At 47.6% G+C, this 20,000-nt stretch overlaps 1 protein-coding gene across 1 annotated transcript in view; it reads left to right on the top strand.

The window, feature by feature from the left end:
• plxna1b (plexin A1b) overlaps nucleotides 1-13,940 on the top strand; it is a 36,128-nt gene extending 22,188 nt beyond the window's left edge. Inside the window, exons 2-4 of the mRNA XM_077016035.1 lie at nucleotides 2,252-3,652; nucleotides 10,926-11,108; nucleotides 13,740-13,940. Of these exons, the coding sequence (XP_076872150.1) occupies nucleotides 2,477-3,652; nucleotides 10,926-11,108; nucleotides 13,740-13,940 (1,560 nt within the window). The 5' untranslated portion in view covers nucleotides 2,252-2,476. The remainder of the gene's footprint in view (nucleotides 1-2,251; nucleotides 3,653-10,925; nucleotides 11,109-13,739) is intronic.
• The last annotated feature ends 6,060 nt before the right edge of the window (nucleotides 13,941-20,000 follow it).

The raw sequence follows: 20,000 nt of genomic DNA, 5'->3' as shown, positions 1-20,000 counted from the left end.
AATGAGCTAGCAGGCTCTGCGCTCCACCGTCGGCTGTAAATCGACATCTGTTTGGTACACAGTGTGATTATGTACAGTCAAGAGCAGAACGCCGTTGCTCCATGGCAAACGCATCATTAGATTGTGGTCGTTCCTGCTCGCGTCAAGCACGTACAGATCTTCAAGTATTTTGGCCAAGCTCTTCCACACCGGTGTGATGGAGAACTGCACTCTCATGTTCCCCGGCTACGCCAAAGAGGATGCCAAACATATTGCATCGTGTTGCTCTAGATCTGGGCGTTTTCCTCTCCGCTCCCGAAGGCGACGTTCACTAGCGTTTTCCTCCGCTGGCCCTCGGACGCACGGCCGCGCGCTAATGGAATTGTGGCGTCTCGTGCCGCCGATTTCCTCCGCGGCCGTCGGCTGGTGTGTGCAGCTATCGGTCCCATCTCCCCCCGCAGCGCCACTCTAATGCATTCTAATCGCTCGCCCTCCTCTGGCCTCCGAGCCCGGGGAGGGCCGACACCCCCCACCCCGCCTCCGCGCTCTCCCTCTCGCCCCGGGAACCATGCGGAGTGACATCACTTCCCCCCCTCCCCTCGTCCTTGGGGATGATGGACAGATAAGCCCTCAATCACACGCCGTAGGGAAGAGGGAGGCCAGATAAGGAGGCGCGGAGGAGAGGGGCTGAACGTGGCCCCTCCCTCCTCTCCTCCTCCCCTCAGACACCCTCCATCTCTCTCCACCCTGATCCAAAGTCCCAGGGCCGCTTCGTCCCCCCCGAGAGCCTTCGCTCCATCACTGGAGTCGGTGGAGAACGTCGACACACCTCCGTCAGAATTCTCCGGCACCAGATCCAGTATTTGTGCCTCTCCGTGGACAAAAAGTCCTGCTGATTATTCTGGTCGGAGTCCAGCTCCTGCCCAGTAACCTAATGGGCCTCGTTAACCTGCTTACACTGAGAAGTTTTGGCTCATTAGCTGAGATATTGAATACGAAAGAGGATATGAAGCGTGACATTAACCTACATGTGGAAATACAGACCGAGCCTAATGGATCTTTTACACACTCCACTTATTGACATCTCTGCAGAATGATTAGTGACCGTGGCCTACAAGGACAGGGGCGAAACCGCTCCGCCGATATAAATTGTTGAAATAATGTTGATTTTTGTCGTTCAAATGGCACATTTATTTTCTCCTTACGTCTGTGTGCTTGGCCGTTCCTGCGCAGGCTTTTCCCATAACACCCGCGAGTTGAGCGGCATCTCGGCACCCGGGCGGGAATAAGGCCGTAGTGGGCGGGCCACGGCCTGCTGTAGCGAATTAGCATCGCCGTTCCAAGTCCTGTGTTTGTCCCGCCCCGTTCCCGAGTTTGTCCTGCCCGCTTCCCAAAAGAAAAGCCGTGACCCGAAGCCCCTGTGGGTCGGCCCTCCAGGACCCGGGAGATGTAGGCAGGTGTTCCAATTAGTCGTGTTGAGGGGGGGGGGCAGAATTTGGGACGCACCATTGTAAGATCTTGGAACATTTTTGGGATGTCTAGCGTCGTCATGTTGGGTCGGGAACCCAGAGAGAGATTTGAAGGATTTGTTTCGTGCAGCTGTTGTGGACAGGGCAGTCGCCACATAAAAACATCGCAGCCCAAAGACCCACAGCGCCGGAGACAGACGGAGTGAGCGGACGTCTCCGTCTGCTGACGTGAAGCGTGTAAAAAGGCATCAACAAGAGCTGCGCACTAGTAGTGATGGCAGGTGACTCACTTCAGAGTCAGGCTACAAACAGACATGTGAACTACATAAGGAGGAACTTGAACACGATTCCCTATCCGCTGGGAAGAGTGAAACCGTGTGTGTGTGTGTGTGTGTGTGTGTGTGTGTGTGTGTGCGACAGAGTCTGAGACAGAGAGAATACTTAATCTGCAAAAAGCTCCTGTCAGACACTTGGTGATAATGGATGTGTTATGAATTCATTGAAGAGAAGAACCACGATGCTGGTGCACTTGTGCTGCTGTTCAGTGATGAGTCGCTCTGCTGTCCATCTCCTCATACGTCTCCTGCGTCCTCACCATTCATCTCAGTAATTAAATGTTGTGAAGGTCTCGCCCCCTCCGACCACATTAGTTGGAGCCATTTATTTTGTATGGATGATGTCGTCTTGAGCTCCCCTCCTAACACCTCCTAGCTAGGCATGCATAATCAATTGGAAAAGTTCCAATCGTGCTCAAATTTCATTCTCTCTCTCTCTCTGTCTCCCCCCCTTTTGTTGTCTTGTAGTGCTGTCGGCTGCAGGGTCTTCAGATGATGCAATAAATGACAGCGCTGAGAAGAGGAGAGAAACGGGGAGTCCAGAACTCGGGCTCAGTGAGACGTGATTCTCTACCCACTCTCGTTGGCTGAATTCATACATACGTGCTCCAGTACAGGCTGACGTAGGGAGAGAAAGGACCACGCCCCCCCACCCCCCACCTCCGCCTTGCTGCTGTGTGCACCAGAGCTGAGATGTGGGCTCAGGCTCGGTTCTGCTGCGCACTCAGCCCAGGGCCGGCGCTCTTGCTGGGCCTGCTGGGCCTCTCCTCCGTCCTCCGGCCAGCAAGGGGAGCCGGCGAGCCCTTCCAGAGCTTCTCGCCTCCGGAGTGGGGCCTGACCCACCTGGCCGTGCACAACGGCACGGGCGAGGTGTACGTCGGCGCCGTCAACTGGATCTACAAGCTGTCCAGCAACCTGACCCGTCTGCGGAGTCACATGACGGGGCCGGTGGTGGACAACGAGAAGTGTTACCCGCCGCCCAGCGTCCAGTCGTGCCCCCACGACCTCGCGCAGACGGACAACGTCAACAAGCTGCTGCTGGTGGACTACGGGCAGAAGCGTCTGATCGCCTGCGGTAGCGCCTCGCAGGGCATCTGTCAGTTCCTGCGGCTGGACGACCTCTTCAAGCTGGGCGAGCCGCACCACCGCAAGGAACACTACCTGTCCAGCGTGACGGAGGCGGCCACCATGTCGGGCGTCATCGTCTCGGAGGGCGCGCGGAGCAAGCTGTTCGTGGGCACGCCCATCGACGGAAAGTCCGAATACTTCCCCACGCTATCCAGCCGCAAGCTGATGACCAACGAGGAGGACGCCGACATGTTCAGCTTCGTCTACCAGGACGAGTTCGTCTCGTCTCAGCTCAAGATCCCGTCGGACACGCTGTCCAAGTTCCCGGCCTTCGACATCTACTACGTGTACGGCTTCAGCAGCGAGCAGTTCGTCTACTACCTGACGCTCCAGCTGGACACGCAGCTCACGTCTCCCGACGCCAGCGGCGAGCAGTTCTTCACCTCCAAGATCGTGCGTCTCTGCGTGGACGACCCCAAGTTCTACTCGTACGTGGAGTTCCCCGTCGGGTGCAGCCGCGACGGCGTGGAGTACCGCCTCATCCAGGACGCCTACATCAGCAAGCCGGGCCGGCAGCTGGCCAACTCGCTGGGCGTGACGGAGAACGAGGACATCCTCTTCACCATCTTCTCGCAGGGCCAGAAGAACCGCTCCAAGCCGCCCAAGGAGACGGCCCTGTGCCTGTTCACCCTGCGCCGCGTCAAGGAGAAGATCAAGGAGAGGATCCAGTCGTGCTACCGCGGGGAGGGGAAACTCTCTCTGCCCTGGCTCCTCAACAAGGAGTTGGCCTGCATCAACTCGGTGAGTTCACTCCATCCCCAGCCGTGAGGACTGGGTCTCCTCTGTTCACATGCAAGACATTATTTTTAAGTATTTTATTCTTGGTAAGGTACCCAGTGAATTAAGAACATCACTGTCCACTTTGTTTTTTAATTTATTTTGCTTTTTAATGTCTTGATTGTTTAATTTATTTCATTCAGAGGTTTTATCCAGAGTGTTGCAGGTGGTTGATAAAACATATGTTGTGAAAAGCGCTATACAAATATATTTGATTTAATTTGATTTGATAAAATGGGCCAAGTGTAGCGTTAGCTTTGTGGTTAGCATCATGCCTCTCTGTGTTGAGAATGGGGGGGGGGGGGGGGGGGGGGGGGGGGGGGGTACTGAGCTAGTTTTTATAACCTTCTCCCAGTCCAGTCTTCCCACTCTAAGAGCCTGGAGCTCTTCCCACCGGCTGGGCAGCTCACGTCACTCAGGTACACCACCCACTCAGTAGTGAAATCTCTCTCTCTCTCTCTTCATTTGGTGAGCTCCCACGTGATCGGGGCTTCGCTGCCCACACCAGTTGAGTTCTGCACGCTGTGATCGCTGGGCTGGGGTCATCCGGGATGGAGCTCAGCTCCCCCTGGGAAACGTCCACAGGAACACCAGGGAGACCATTATCAGAAGGATCTATCTTTGTCTGTAGATATGTATCTATCAGGCTAGCTACACAGATATGGACGCATGGGGTCAAATTTGCAATACAGTGCTAGGAGAAATCTAGGCTTTTGAGTTTTCTCTTTCTCTCTTCCTCCCTTCCCCCCCTCCCTCTTCTCTCCCTCCCTCCCTCCCTCTTCTCTCCCTCCCTCCCTCTTCTCTGCCTCTCTCCTTTCATTATTTAGTCAGACAGAAACATCATTAGTCCAGCTGACTGGATTTCTCAACTCCTCCTTTCTCTGTAGCTCACTCTCTTAATTCATTTAGAGAATCTTGATTCTGTCCTCGCTGCCGTCAGACCCCTTTGGGACCGGAGCTTGACTTGATCTCTCTCTCGCTCTCTCTCTCTCTAACGCTTTCTCTCTCTCTTTCTTTCTCTCTCTCACTCTCTTTCTTTCTCCCATTTCTCTCTCTCTCTCTCTCTCTCTCTGGTTTTGATTTAACTAGTTTAACTGTTTTGACTCTAAGCTAAGATGACCCAAAGTGCTACCGTATTTTATGTACAGAATTTTTTTGTTTTCTATGTACAAAAACAATGTTTCTTGCTGGCTAGGGAAGGAACTGTAGTGGTGTTATTTTAAAATGGCCACACAATATATCTGGAAGTTATGAAACATTTATAAGAGTTTATATGAGCTTCTGATGTATTAATTGGGAAGTTGATGTATGTTATTTATGTGGGATCGTAATGCAGTTACCCTCTAATATAGACCTGGAGTCCCTCTTCTGTGGGTCCCAGCTCTGGATTAATCGTGGTCTTGGACAGAGTCACACTGCCAGTGGGGAGATGTTCTCTGAACCCCTGATCCACTGGAGAGCGTCCACATCCGAAGCTCTGAGCAAGAGCGGTCCAGATGCTTGTAGCAACATGTCCATGCAGGTGTGGTGCGGGTGGAGGAAAGGTGGGTGGTCGGCATGGTGTCTCGTACGCCGTGGGCACGGCCGGTCGCGCCACACTGTGAGAAACCTTCCCAAAACCCTGTGCCAGGCCTGCACCTCCGAGGACATGATGACCCCGTCACATGGGTCAGCGAAGCCACAATGACTTTTTTTTTTTTTGTTGTAGCGTCCACATGGCGTAGTTGTCACCACGCTGATGAGAATCGCTCGTTTAACAGGTCAAAGGCGAAGCAGTGGTCAGCAGACACGCTTGACCCCTCGTCTGAGATATGACCCCTGACTAGCATCTGGTTAATAGAGGCGGGGAGTCAGTATTATAGGGCAAGGAGCTTTTTGACGTGTGCCAGTGTGCGTGGGCCTGTATGTAGGCGTGCACGTGAGACACAGTGGGACAGAGCTACACGTCTACACCCTCACCTCTATTCTCACGCCCCTTCTGCAGAACCTCCTCACACATGCGGGATTGTGGGTCATCATTAAACACCTCCCCTTCTTACTGCGGAAACTCCAGCAGAAAGCGAGATGGTGAACACGGGGGGATTAGAGGAGCCTGGTGTTGGGTAGCGTGCGTGTTGGCCGCCGGGCGCCGTGGCAGATGTGTGCGGCTGGGAGAGGCCGTGGAGGTGCTTATCTGTGTCTCACACACTCTCCGCTGTGCAGATTTGAGGGTTTAATCTGTTAAATGGTTTTCCGTAACACGGGCCGCGTTCACCGCTCAGCTAAACACTCCAGATTACACGCCTCTGATTGAATTCAGATCCATACTTTACACACTCGCACACTGATGCATGCTTATCACACACCGCCGCAATCACGCACACACACACACGCGTGCGCGCTCACACACACATCATAAAGATGAAACGCCTGTCTTGCCTCATCTATTCTCTACTTTTTCACAGACTCAGACTGCTGGTACTTTTCTGCCTCTCTCGCACACTCTAAAAGGCACGCGCACTCTTAAAGGCACGCACACTCTTAAAGGCACGCGCACTCTTACAGGCACGCACACTCCTGTAGGCACGTGCACTCGTAAACACATAAATAGGGATGGCAATCCAGGAGGCTCAATAAAATATTACGATCTTTTTTTCATTTCATTTATTTCTGGTCTGTGCTGATTCTGGATACAGAACACTGGAATTGTATTATTGTTAAGTGTGGCTGTATCTCTGTGTGGCTATATCTCGCAATTCTGCATTTCCTGGTATAGTAGCATGTGAGCAAATCTATCAAATCGCTGGTAACTAGATGGGCATTTTTAAATATGCCCCTTAGGATCTCATTAATTCTGACATTTGTCAAAGTAGTACAGACGTGTCCTTACCCACATGGAAATACTCCACGTTTAGGATTGCTTCAGCAATACTAGCAGTTCTACTACAGAGTGCTTCCAGATTGTTCCTAGTGTGTAGGTTATGATATTTGACCTACACACAACGCCTGATTAGGTTAGCATGTGGGAATATTTGAACTGGTGGGGAATATCTGTTGGATATCGTCACAGTCAAGTCCAGTCACTGACACACTCGTGCACAGATACTCTGTGTGTGTCTGTGACTGGTATTTGGGGTGTGGCGTGATGTGCTAGTGTGACATTCTTCAGCTTTACTGGAATCTGGAACCTGAACCGGATCCTCCTGCAGCTTGATACTTGCAGGTGAACAGAAGTGGTCTCCCCACCTTGTTGCTGGGTGCATCCGTATCCCAGTTAGTCAGTTTTTTTGTATTGTTTGTGTAAACTCGTTATCGATATCGTTAATGGGTTCAGTGAAATCACCCACATTAAGTGATGAATCCTCAGAGTTGATCTTTAGCACTGTCTACAGGAATGGGCTCAGATCTTCTCCTGCTAGCCGGGCTTGCAGTGTGGCTGCTTTCTTTACAGGTGGCTTATCTGTCTGCTGAATGGCCAGGTGTGTGTGGGCGTCCGGCCTGAGCTCCCCGGCCCCTCTGAGCTGAGAGGGAGAAAGAGAGGGGGGAGGGAGGGAGAGAGAGAGAGAGAGAGGAGAGTGTTATAAAAGCTAGTACTGGGCTTCCTCTCATTTCTCCTGAACCCTTTTATACCCTGAACTTCATGTTCCTGTTGACACTATACACACAGAGTGTCACATGCACAGAGCCTGGAAGTCTATTAACACTCACACTCACACACACACTCACACACACACACCGCTCTTTGACTTCAATCTAATCCTTCTGCATCTAGCCATGACTTATCATTCTCTCTGCCTCTCTTTACCTGATACACACTCTGCTCACGTCCTCTCACAGCATGCGTGTGTGTCTGTGCGTGTGTGTATGTGCATGTGTGTATGTGCATGTGTGTAGCTGGACCAGAGGCCTGTAGTACAATAACAGAGTTTGGCTGTAGGCCAGAGATGTACTGGTGTGTGTGTGTGTGTGTGTGTGTGTGTGTGTGTGTGTGTGTGTGTGTGTGTGTGTGTGTGTCACTGACTGAATGCCAGGACAGAGATTTACCACTCTGCTACCTGCGGTGTATTCCATTGGCTTCATCCTCTAATGCATTGTATTGGCAGCCTGTAGGGCCTGACTAAGTGAAATGGGGTGTGTGTGTGTGTGCTGTCTTACTTTGTCTTATTCGATGGTTATGAGGTTCCGATTGCTCCCACTGAGAATAGAGTACACGGGTCTGTAAATGGGAGGCTATTGCAACGCTTTAAGAATCCGCTAATGAATGTGTAGGGTTCCATTTAAAGGATGTTGGAATCTGCTATACTGCATTATGTTGACCTGTTGCTGGATCACTGGTCTTCTTTGCCCTGATGAGTGTGTGCAAAGATCTGGTTCCCTCTCACTGCCTACAGTTTACATATACCACCAGCACCATGCCCATGGAAACATAGTAAACCAGAAGTCAGTCTTTCTCTCTCTCTCTCTCTCTCTCTCTCTCTCTCTCTCTCTCTCTCTCTCTCTCTCTCTCTCTCTCTCTCTCTCTCTCTCTCTCTCTCTCTCTCTCTCTCTCTCTCTCTCTCTCTCTCTCTCTCTCTCTCTCGGTACACAAGCCTCTGGCCTGCAGGCAGTGAAAGAAGGTTTGTTAACTGAATTGATACCCAGCTGACTCTTCCTTTCCTCTTTCTGGCGTTCCTTTCTTCTGCTCCTTTTCTCCTGGCTCTCCCTGCTAGGAGCCAGAGACCCTCTGGATAGATTAGGAGAGACAGAGAATTGGGCTGAGAAGAGAGGTGGGGGAGGAGAGAAATGGTTTTTGATGGTGGCTTGTGCTGCCAGCAATGACTTAGAGTGCATAACACACACACACACACACACACACACACACACACACACACACACACACACACACACACACACAGCAGTGGAGGAAGTAAAAATAGGAAAGGGCATAAACAAGAAAAGGAGAGAGTGTTGTAAAGTCAGAGCAAGGGTGGTTGTGGGGGGGGTTGGGAAGGGGGGGGCAGTGTTTTGGCTAAAGGCATTTGTGAATATTTAAATGGCACAGAATTTTAGATTGTTTTTCTAAGTACTTCTGAGGTGAAGTATTTGATTTTTTGACTTGTTCGCTGCTTCACGGGACACATTAGTGCCTGTCACTTTTATGTAGGCATGGCTGGTGTGAAGGATTAGCATGCACTACTGTGTGCACTTTTTGTACAGTTGTTTAAATAAAGATCATTCATATAGGATTCAATGGCAATTCAAATGGCAGCAACCTTTAGGTTTAATAACTGACTACACTGTTGTAGAGCATTTCTCTTTTTTATAGCCTCTTGATCTTTGACCCTTGAACTTTAACCTTTTTGGAACACTTTTTTTTTTCATTGGGTCAGTGGGTTCTTTCTTTTAGCAACCTAGAAAGATTTCTGGAGGCAGTTTGGAATGTTTTAACTTGTGGGGGGAAATGATCACATGGTCATAGAGTAGATAACACACTAGCATGTTGCTTTGTTCTTTAAGTAACTAGTGTATAACCCAGTGTGCCAAGTGATTCTGTATGGCTAGATTTCTGAATGGATATTAAATGTAGTTTTACACTATGGTGGATCCCATGGGAAAATAATGTTTCACAAAACATTTAGGTCAAAACTTAGTCTTTTTTATGGAATGATATTCATAATTGTAATCTCGCTGCAGAACACTGCTAATAGACCTTTGTATTTAAAATAAAATGGCTTTTGCTGAATGGGGTTCTGCCTTCAACCAGTTACTGCTAAATTCACTCGGCATAGGCGACGGAATGAGCTTTTTATGGTTTGGTAATAGTACAATCACAATTCATCAGTCAAAAAAACTTAACGGATTACCCATCAACCTGATAACAGAACCGAACCACAGCTTTGCCTAGGCTGCCCGTGTATGTACCCTGGGAACATTTTTGAAGGCGCAACCGAAAATATATTTGAATGTACTGTTTGCTTGGCGATTGCATCAGCCACCGCTGTGAGAGCCTGAAGACACAGCCGGGCCCAACACCGGGCCCACTGCGGTTGTTCCCCTCGCAGCTTACAGCCATCAGCGCGGCACGCGCTTCTTTATAGACGTGAAGTTGTAAAGGCGGTAAAAACACGTTGGTTAGCCAGACAGCTAGCGAACACTTAGTCCCCAGAGAAAGTCGTTCCTCATTAAAGTGATTAATTAATTACTCCCCATTAATTACTTAATTACAGATAAGTAGTTATAAAAAAAGATAACTAGCAAACTGTTAGCATTTATTAGCTAGCTAGGGTACCGGAAACATATAAATTGCAGCGATACTCTCATTTCTCCGGGGTCGGTTTGAAGGGCCTGACCGGTTCCTATTCCTCCGGTTATGTAAAAAAAAAAAAAAAACACACTGCAAAGCGAGTCCTCAATGAATCTGAGTGAATGGACCTAAACGAAACATAAAAAAATGGTTCCACGTTTATCCGGGATCTTCCTTTAATTTTGGAAAGTAGAAGTATGCATTGGACTAAAAATAAAATGGGTTTTTGGCCAGTAGGACACTACTGATTTATTGGTGATCTTACGATGGAGTAGTGTCCAAGCATTCTAGAAAAAGTTTGCTCTAGAAAAAGGAACTAGCGCTAAGGTTTATTTGCAGTTAATTCTGCTTTCCAAAATCAAAGGGCAATCTTGGCCTACTTCTGAGCCACATGATTTTGTCGTTTTCAGCCATTCATTTTGGACTCTGTCTGGTGTTTGTTAAACTCTGAAGGCTTTTGTTGTTGCTGCGTGAGTGGCTATTTCAGCCACAGCAAAGTGGAGCATCTAATCAGTGATGCAGGAACCGATGTGTTTTTAACAAACCACCATCAGTTCAAATGTGGTAGATTACATGCAAAACAAGGTTTGCCATCTGTTATCTATAATAATCATTTATAATATCTAGGCCTATTTGACTGTAAGTGTATTACACTTCACGGATGCAACAAGCAAGCATTGTTCTTCTCATAGTCATCTTGTACGCCATTACCCTCAGAAGGGGGGAAAAACCATGTAAACTCGAGCCTACTTTCATTTCTGTTGTTTTCACAATACGTGAAATACGCCTATTGCCTGTGTGTGTGTGTTTTGTCAGTTGGCTTATTGACATTTCCCATGCATGTTTTAGTTTTGTTTTGATCATATGAACCATCCCTTGTTCTCAGTCAACAGGCACTTCTGTTTTGAAATATCTCGTGCATAGAAAACTCCCACTTTCACATTCACGTTCATCTTCCTTCTTTCTCTTTTGCAGCCTCTGCAGATTGACGATAATTTCTGTGGACAGGACTTCAACCAGCCTCTAGGGGGCACTAGCACAATCGAGGGCACGCCCCTCTTCATTGACAAGGATGATGGAATGACCTCTGTAGCAGCGTACGATTACCGTGGGAACACCGTGGTTTTCACTGGCACACGCACTGGTCGGCTGAAGAAGGTAAGGGATGATCTCCAGCATCAGTCTCTCTCCCTCTCTCTCTCTCTCTCTCTCTCTCTCTCTCTCTCTCTCTCTCTCTCTCTCTCTCTCTCTCTCTCTCTGTCTATCTTTCCCCCTCCCCATTACTGTGTTGTGAAGGAAGTTTCCTGTTTACCATACAGGACCAGTTTCTGTTGTCTGTCAACAGTTTTCTGGTTGTCTGTCTCTCTCATGGTGCTTGTTAGCCTTTGAGTGTAGACTTTACCAAATTACTGTGTGATGGTGTTAATGCAGTTCAATGTGAGTGGTGACTGATGGCCTTTGATGGTGGTGTCCATGATCGCTCCAGCCTAGTTAGGTTGAAGCAGGCTGCATCAGATCGGCTGGACTATGGGTCAGAGTGAAGGTTTGGAGGGTTATTGGCAATATAAAGCCAATGATGGTTGTACCTTTTCTATGGCTAGATGATAACAGTTTAAATTGTTATTGAACTCATTTCCATACAATATAATGACATTTCATGAAAGTTTTCATAGACTTCATATTTAAGTATTGAAGGAAAATTCCCAACATGTCGACATTGGATGTGTCATTTCATAAACAAGTGGGCAACAGTAACAAGTTTAAGAAAGGCTTCTTAACACCCCCACCCCCAGCCATTTTGGCTCTAAATCTCTACTTATTCAACAGATTTGCTACTTTGCTCATATCTGCACTTGCCAGTTGCTGTTACTTCAACCAAATCTTCTCTTTCATACAAAGTGAAGCACTTAATCTCCCACTTCCCACTCTTATTGTTGCTCATACTCACCTATACTTCTGATGTTTTTGATTTCTTGATATCACAGCATTGACACACCTCTCTCTCTCTCTCTCTCTCTCTCTCTCTGTGTATATATATATATATATAACACAGAAATTTTTATAATAAAATTGATACTTATAACATACATACATACATACACACACATATATATATATATAATGTATATATATATATATATATATATATATATATATATATATATATATATATATATATATATATATATGTATGTATGTATGTATGTATGTATGTATGTTATAAGTATCAATTTTATTATAAAAATTTCTGTGCATTTCCAAGTCCTACAACATTTAAAATTCTTACACTAAATTTTTTTTGTTGCTGAAATAAATTGCTGTGAGAACTGGCTGGCATTTTCTAAAGAAACTGAGAATAAAGAGTGTGCTGCAGTCTCCCTGCATAGCACAAGGACAACACAGGTGAACCATGGCAGAGGGGAGGGATAGCAGGAGTGCTCTGAAGAGTGAATGTGTGTGCATATGTATATGTACTTCACTCTTTTTGATGTCATTGAATTAGTAAATCAGTGCACTTTAATTACTTTCAGCATTGTAACAATATTACATTTATGGGGATCAAATGAAAAGCTGTAGCCACATGTAATGAATGTTCATGCATCCTATTAGAAGTGAACTGTATGAAAGCTGTCTGTCTTCACAGCTGATGCAGTGAAGACTGTATGGTTATGGCAGCTAAGGGCGCAAGTCTACATCACTAAAACACTAGCTTCTTGAAGCTGTGCTTTTCTGCTGAATAGTTATCAGAGGATGAATAGTCCTTCGGTAGAGCAACAAAGCTCTGTGCTTTGTTAATGTAACGATACGGATCTACAGGCTTAAGCACACAGGTTTGTGAATGATATTCTTTGTGTATGTCTCAGCGTGGGTGTGTATTTCTCAGTATGAGTGTGTGTGCGTCTCAGTTGAGTGTGTGTGTCTAGGTGAGGTGTGGGTGGGTGTCCATTAAATACAAATGCTGTTGGACTCGCTGTCTCTTCCCACGACAGCTCTCTACACACTACACGTCCTTCCTTATGGTTATTCATTATGTAAATTGGAGCACGGCTATCCGTGACACGGTTTCATTTTTGGCTATCCGGTTTCAAGGCCGTTCACTTACATGGCTGCTAAATCTTCTTTGCTGAAATGCTCATCCATCATTTTAGTCCTACTACGCCATCGAGTTACTTTCTTTTTATAAAGTCGTTGAGATCCCTTTTGTTTTTCCAGAGGAAGGAGGTGTGGGAAGAGATTTGCACACGTTGAAGGAGCGCTAATAGGAGAGCGGTCTGCCTCTGCTAGCCTCTCCTCCTGCCCCTGCTAGTTTGGACTGCCTCCGTTAGCTGCTTAGACTGACATGACTCATAGGGCAAAGCTAGATGAGCCCTGTACATAGGAAGTGAATATTTCCATATTCACATATGGTTGATTCACTCTATAACATTTTCATTATTGTGTGTGTGTGTGTGTGTGTGTGTGTGTGTGTGTGTGTGTGTGTGTGTGTGTGTGTGTGTGTGTGTGTTGAGGGTGGGGGGGAGGGTGGGGGGGAGGGGTGTGGAGAGACGGGTAGAGGCAGAAGAAACCACTGAGGCATCACATGATGGATTCACTGAGATGTGAAATAGAGGACAGACTGTGGCCAAAACCCAGGGAGAGGGAGGAAGATGAAGATGAAGAGGCTACTAGGAGGTTCAAGATGGAGATGGAGTTAAAATGGAGCTTAGCTTGTTTTTTTTTGTGAGCTGTGCTGTCCAGTTTTTAATGGCCTCTCTTCCTCTCTGAGCACTCACATCCATACATACACAGGTGGCTTTGGGTCCTTGTCCATGTCACCTCTCGTTTTCTCCAGCCCAGACCTTCTCCATGTTCTCCGGGCACTCGGGCCTCACTCCTGCCACACCCCTCTCCTCGCCTCTCCGTGTGGACCTCTTGATTGTCTGGACCTCCGAGTGGCCCTTCAATCAGCCTCAGAGTGCCAAAGTCCTGCCTGGCCAAGTGGCCCTCTGAGTGGGAAGAGCTTGGTCACCGACGGGGTCCTCGACGGCCCTCGTGAAGCTCCGCCCCCATTTTAAAAAATAGATCTGTTGTGCAAGGCACAGAGAACAGGGCTGTGTTCGAAAGACGAAAGAGAGAATGAACTGGACCTAGATTTTTCAAAATCAAACACTTCTATCTCCTCACTTGGGCATGGGGTGTGATGTATGCCATCTGGGCGTGGCCCGCTGTGCGGCGGGCGGCCTCCGGGCGGGCGTTGGCTGTAGAGGGCAGAGCAAGGGAGAGAAGCTGATCTCGGGGCACTGTGTGTGAGCTTAGCGGGCTTCTGCTCAGCCAGAGAACAGATGGAGACATGATCTACACAGTACAGCTCTCCAGACAGACCGAGACAGACAGGAAAACACACACACACACACCCTTCAGCCAGACAACCAGTCATACAATTATACCTCTGCTCCCCTCCCCCGCCACATACACACATTCCATGATAAACATATACACAGATACAGGCTGCTGTCTGGAAAACTTTCAGCTAGTTATGTCTTTTGTATTTCTCTGTAGGTGACTGTCCTCAGCGTCCTTTTTCATCTTTATTTCTATCACCATCTCTCTCTCTCTCACACACACACACACACACACACACACACACACACACACACACTGTATCTCTCTCTTTCATTCTCTCTCTCCGTCTCTCTTCCCTCCTGTAGTGTCTGAGTGGGTTGAGTAGGTCATTCCGACACATTGTTTTCTGAGTAAATGGCTTGGCTGTCATCCTGAATTACTCTAGTCAAGCGCGTGCTGCGTACGGCTCTCCAGCTCTCCGCTCACCCTCTCACCCCCTCTCCCTCTCTTCCCCTCTCCCTCTCTCCCACTCTCCCTCTCCCTGGCTTCTTCTTTATAATAGGGCTGTTAATTATAGCGTCACGTTCTCGTTAATATTAATACTGTCTGTCTAATACTGGGGCGCTGCTGGTTGCCCCTGTAATCACATGACTGTCTCCTCTCACTCCAGGATCTGGTCGCTGTGGCCGTTACAGTCACTACAGTAAATCAGTTCTGTCATTCTGCAGTAGTGACCAGGTGTGTCGGAGTGTGAGACTCGCCGCCTCTGCACAACGTGTGCTGCGTTTTTTTTCCTTCTTAATTTTTGCCCCATCAATAGGATCACGGGAGTGTGTGTGTGTGTGTGTGTGTGTGGGGGGGGGGGGGACGACAGACATACACTCTGTAGCTAAGTAGAAGTAAGGCGTTTTTTTCTGCCCTCAGTGAAGGAAAAAATGATATGCACTTTAATAACATTTAAATTTCCAGAACAGTAATATCTCTTGAAAATGCTAAATAATGGATTAGTGGTCTGTTATCATCTTATGGCAGTATGTACATTTATACACAGTAGACAAACTGTTACTGGGTCCAAGACCCCTTCTGATCCTCTGTTGTTGCTGCTATAGTGGTACTTAACTGTGTGTGTGTGTGTGTGTGTGTGTGTGTGTGTGTGTGTGTGTGTGTGTGTGTGTGTGTGTGTGTGTGTGTGTGTGTGTGTGAGAGAGAGAAAGACGGACAAGATGTACATGGTGTTTAATTGATTGTTTTTTCTCTTTGTGCGTTAGCTTCTGTGGGTGTAATTAGATGGCCACGCTCTTGGGAAAAACGTCTCTTGTGTTGACGAGTGCCCCTCGGCCTGCCTTTAACAAAGCCCTGTAGTGCTCCACTGGTGTCGGTGAATGCTATTTCTGCCTCTAATATACATACGTTCAGAAACGGCGCGTGGGCGCAAATGAATCCCACCCCACGAGTGGGATGAAGTCGCCGTTGGCCGTCTCTCTGTTCTTTTTAACGAGGGCACTCGTTTATCCAGCGCAGGAGAGAGCGAGGGTATCCTGTCCCCCTGGAGTGGCAGTGTCTCTCTCCGTAGGTCTGTCAACATGACGAGACGCGCAGGGACTCCTGCGTAATGGAGCAGGGGCGGCGTGGGGGACCCGCCTCTCTCACAGTGCGTCTGGGAGACTCCACCTGCGCTAGTGTCGCTATGTTGGGGCTTATGTGGCCCTCGAACATGTTTTCTTCATTTAGTTATTCAGTTTATTATTTGTGCGCGCACACACACACACACACACACACACACACACACACACACACACACACACACACACACCCAGAGACCAAAGCAATTACTTAAATGCTGCTGCTCTGTGGCACAGAGTCCAAAGGAGACGCCATAATTGGAGCTGCAGAGGTAAATTACCTTTCGCCCAGAGTGACACCACACACACACACACACACACACACACACACACACACACACACACACACACAGCTAAGCAATAACAGATCTCCAGTCCATTGCTCTAAACTCCACACCTCCATGATTAGAGTATCAGCATTTATGTGATGTAGTTTAAGGCAGTTACAGCATGCAAACACGCACTACAGGATGCCGTCACACACAACGGCACAATCACTCTGCTCTACTTCACGCTCTTCTGCTGAGTTGTCTTAATAACGACACGTATCTGTTGCTAGCTAACACAGAACATCTAGAGAGCAACCAGAGGCATGGATGAAGTCACCGCACTGCTGTTTATTGTCAACTATTCGTTTTGTATAGGGCCAAATTGTGATTAAACTGAGGCTGTCCTCACAGTAAGTGATCAGGGCAATGGCCGAGCATGCTGGGAATTCTGAGTCCAGTCGGTTTGACTAGCGCGATGGCCTTGCTCATGTTCAGGACCAGGCCAGCTGGGCGTAGTCAATACCCTCAGTTTCTCAGGTCCTCATAACCCCGATGGGTGGTGGGGGCTGGTCTGGGGTGAACTCTAAATCCCATAAATCTCTGCGTCCTTTCTAAACAAGCCCAAATTCCTCCTGTCATGGGCCCGGATTTGTAGGGCTCGGAATAGCCTGATGTTTTTCCCACCAGCCTTTCATGCTGTTTAGTTGTGGTCTGTAAGGTGTGTTAAGAGCCTGAGCCAGATGATGAACACAGATGTGCGGTGTGTACCCTCAGCAGGCCGACGTGAGACGGGTGAGGCCGTCTCCTGCAGCCTGGCCAGAGTCGCCTTGCACATGCCTCTTACTCTTCTTTCTTTTTCCATCTCTCTCACTCCTCCCTCTCCCCGTCAGCAAGTCATTACCTTGACGAGCACAGAAATAGTATTTAATCCTGGCTGGGATCAAATTATCGCTCCTAATTAATCTGGAAAAAAGACCTCTTGCAGTATAGGCACTTTTGTATGTTAATCTGCCTGGCTGTTACTCGCAGAATTAAATGAAATGATTTCCTTTTTTGATTGAATTGTATTTGGCTTATAGGATTAAAAGTGTTGCTAGATATGTACCTTCAGTAGTGTGGGTTTTGTGCTCCGCCCTTCGCTGATCTCTTAAGGGCTTTTCTGCAGTTGTGAGATTCAATACTACGGCTTGACGCTAGGCTTTAAAATCAAGCATGTAATATGTGAATTTGAAACAAGCTTACACCAAGTTGAAGAGGTTAATAACCAAAGAAAGGTTTTCCTCTTCTCCGTTAATCTCTGACTCACGTGATTGATTGATTGATTTTTTGCGGACCTAAGGTTCATTTTGCAAGGGAGACCAAGACAACTGTAGGAGATATGTGATAATCGGTAATTATTTTGCATGCTTCTTTTCTCTCTCTCTCTCTCTCTCTCTCTCTCTCTCTCTGTATGTCTCTGTCTCTAGATCTGCATGTGATTCACACATACACCAAGTAAGAGAGAAAGATGTCAGTCTCAGCTCTTTTCAGTTCTTGGTTAGATTGTCATGTATTTAATGCATATTCATATTTGTGTTTTGTGCGAATGTTATTTGGACATTTTGTAGATTGTTAGTTCCTTGTGCGTGTGTTTGTGTGTGTGTGTGTGGGTGTGTGTGTCCCCTCCCCTCCTGTGAGTCAGCATGATTATCACATGGTTGTCATATGCCACCAGTTTTGCTCAGAGTTCACACGATTTATGTCTTAGAAACACAGACAGACTCACAAAGAGGGCTGTGTGTCTGCTACTTCTCACTATTATACTCAGGTATGTGATGATAACATGCACCACAGTCCCCGAGATTGAAACCCTCAGACACACGACTGTATCTTTTCTCCTTGAGCTTCAAATGCTGTCCCCAGAGTAGAGCACAGCTAGTGAGAGTGAACTAGAGTGTGTTTAGAGGACGGAGTAGAGCACAGCTAGTGAGAGTGAACTAGGGTGTGTTAGAGGACGGAGTAGAGCACAGCTAGTGAGAGTGAACTAGGGTGTGTTTAGAGGACAGTGTTGTGAGAGTGAAAGCTTGTCATCTGTTTCATTTCAGCTTTTCATTTGCACAGAAATATTCATGATTATCCTGCTCTGACTGCCCCCTCTGTGGAGGTTTTTAATTCTTGTCACAAACACATATGCACATGTGTGCACACATGCCACACACACACACACACACACACACACACACACACACACACACACACTGCTGCCAGGCAGAGATGTAGAAGGTTGTGGTTTAGCTATATTTTATTCAGCTCTCAATGCTGTATTTTTTGCATAGAGTGTGCTTCCACACACACACACACACACACACACACACACACACACACACACACACACACACACACACAACACACACACAGTGGTGTAAATAGGTACTGTGTTCTCTTCAGGCTGAGTGCTGTATTGGCCTGGACTGGAATATGAATGCTTCCAGCAGCCTATCTGGACTCCCACTATACTGTATTTGCTCCAGAATAAGGTGTGCTGAATTACTCTCATCTCTCTCTCCTCCTTTCCTCCTCTCCTCCTTCAGGCACTTCTGTCCATCTTAAATGAGAAGTGATAAAGGAACAGAAGGGTTGAGTTTCCATCTGCCTCAAGCCTTCCTGTTCTTCTAGTATTTCCGTCTTCACACATTCATCATCTCTCTCATTTTGTCTCTCTCTCTCCTCTCACTCTCTTTTCTCTAACATTCTCTCACTCTTTCCTTTCCGTCCCCCACTTTCCTTTCCTCCATCCTATTGTTTCTATGGTAACAGCAAGGATAGTGGTGTTGTCAGATCTGCTCAGGTAGAACTCCACAGGATTGGTGTGTGTGTGTGGTGTGTGTGTGTGTGTGTGTGTGTGTGGGAGAACGTGAACATTTGGGAGTGTAGTAAGGGGGCGGGGTATTCTTTTGTTGTCACATTTGCACTTGTCCACATGCCTAAAGCACGCACACACACACACACACACACACACACACACGCACACACACACACACACACACACACACACACACACACACACACACACACACACACAGTATGCCTTCTCATGTCCTAAAGCATCAAGGTGTGTATCTGTGTGGGTCATGTAATTGTGCAAAATGTGCAGAACTTTGCACAGAATTTGCACAGCAGCAAGCTTAACTCTTCTCGTAATTAGTTGTGTGTGTGAGTGTGTGTGTGAGTGTGTGTGTGTGTGTGTGTTAATGGGTTAAACAAGAAACTGCACTTACAGGAAGCTTGCTTAGCCTGCTTATTGGGTCCTTTCCTGCCTGCCTGCATTTTCTGTACAGAGGTGTGTATGTGTGTGGGTGGGTGTGTGAGCATGCGTGCGTATGTGTGTGTGTTTGTCCTCATGGGGTATATAGAACCATAGTCAGAACCAGCCATTATAGTGATCTCATAGTCATCCGCGCCCGTTCAATATAAGAGACCGATCTACCACCACACACACACACACACACACACACACACACACACTGAAGCTGGAGTGTGCTCTGACGCTCCGAGTCCTCCACGCTCCACTCTGCTCTCCCTCCACTCACTCACCATCAGCAGCTCCTTCACCACTGCAGCACACTGCACAACACACTCACCTGCATTAAAGAGATGATTAATTGATCCTGGGTGTGTAGCGCGGTGTACGTGATGCAGGTTAAGCAGCCTTCGCTCATCCCAGATCAATACAGATGTGCAGTGCGTGAAACTGTAGGTTATTGACTGATATTATCTTTCACAGTGATCTTTAGGGTATCGGATGACCGTGACACATGACCAACGTGTGATATAATTGAAAGCTGTATACGGTGTTG

The sequence above is a fragment of the Brachyhypopomus gauderio genome, chromosome 8 (genome assembly GCF_052324685.1).
Source record: "Brachyhypopomus gauderio isolate BG-103 chromosome 8, BGAUD_0.2, whole genome shotgun sequence".
Lineage (NCBI taxonomy): Eukaryota > Metazoa > Chordata > Actinopteri > Gymnotiformes > Hypopomidae > Brachyhypopomus > Brachyhypopomus gauderio.
The sequence above is the reverse complement of the archived record's forward strand: the minus strand, read 5'-3'. Positions and strand labels throughout refer to the sequence as shown.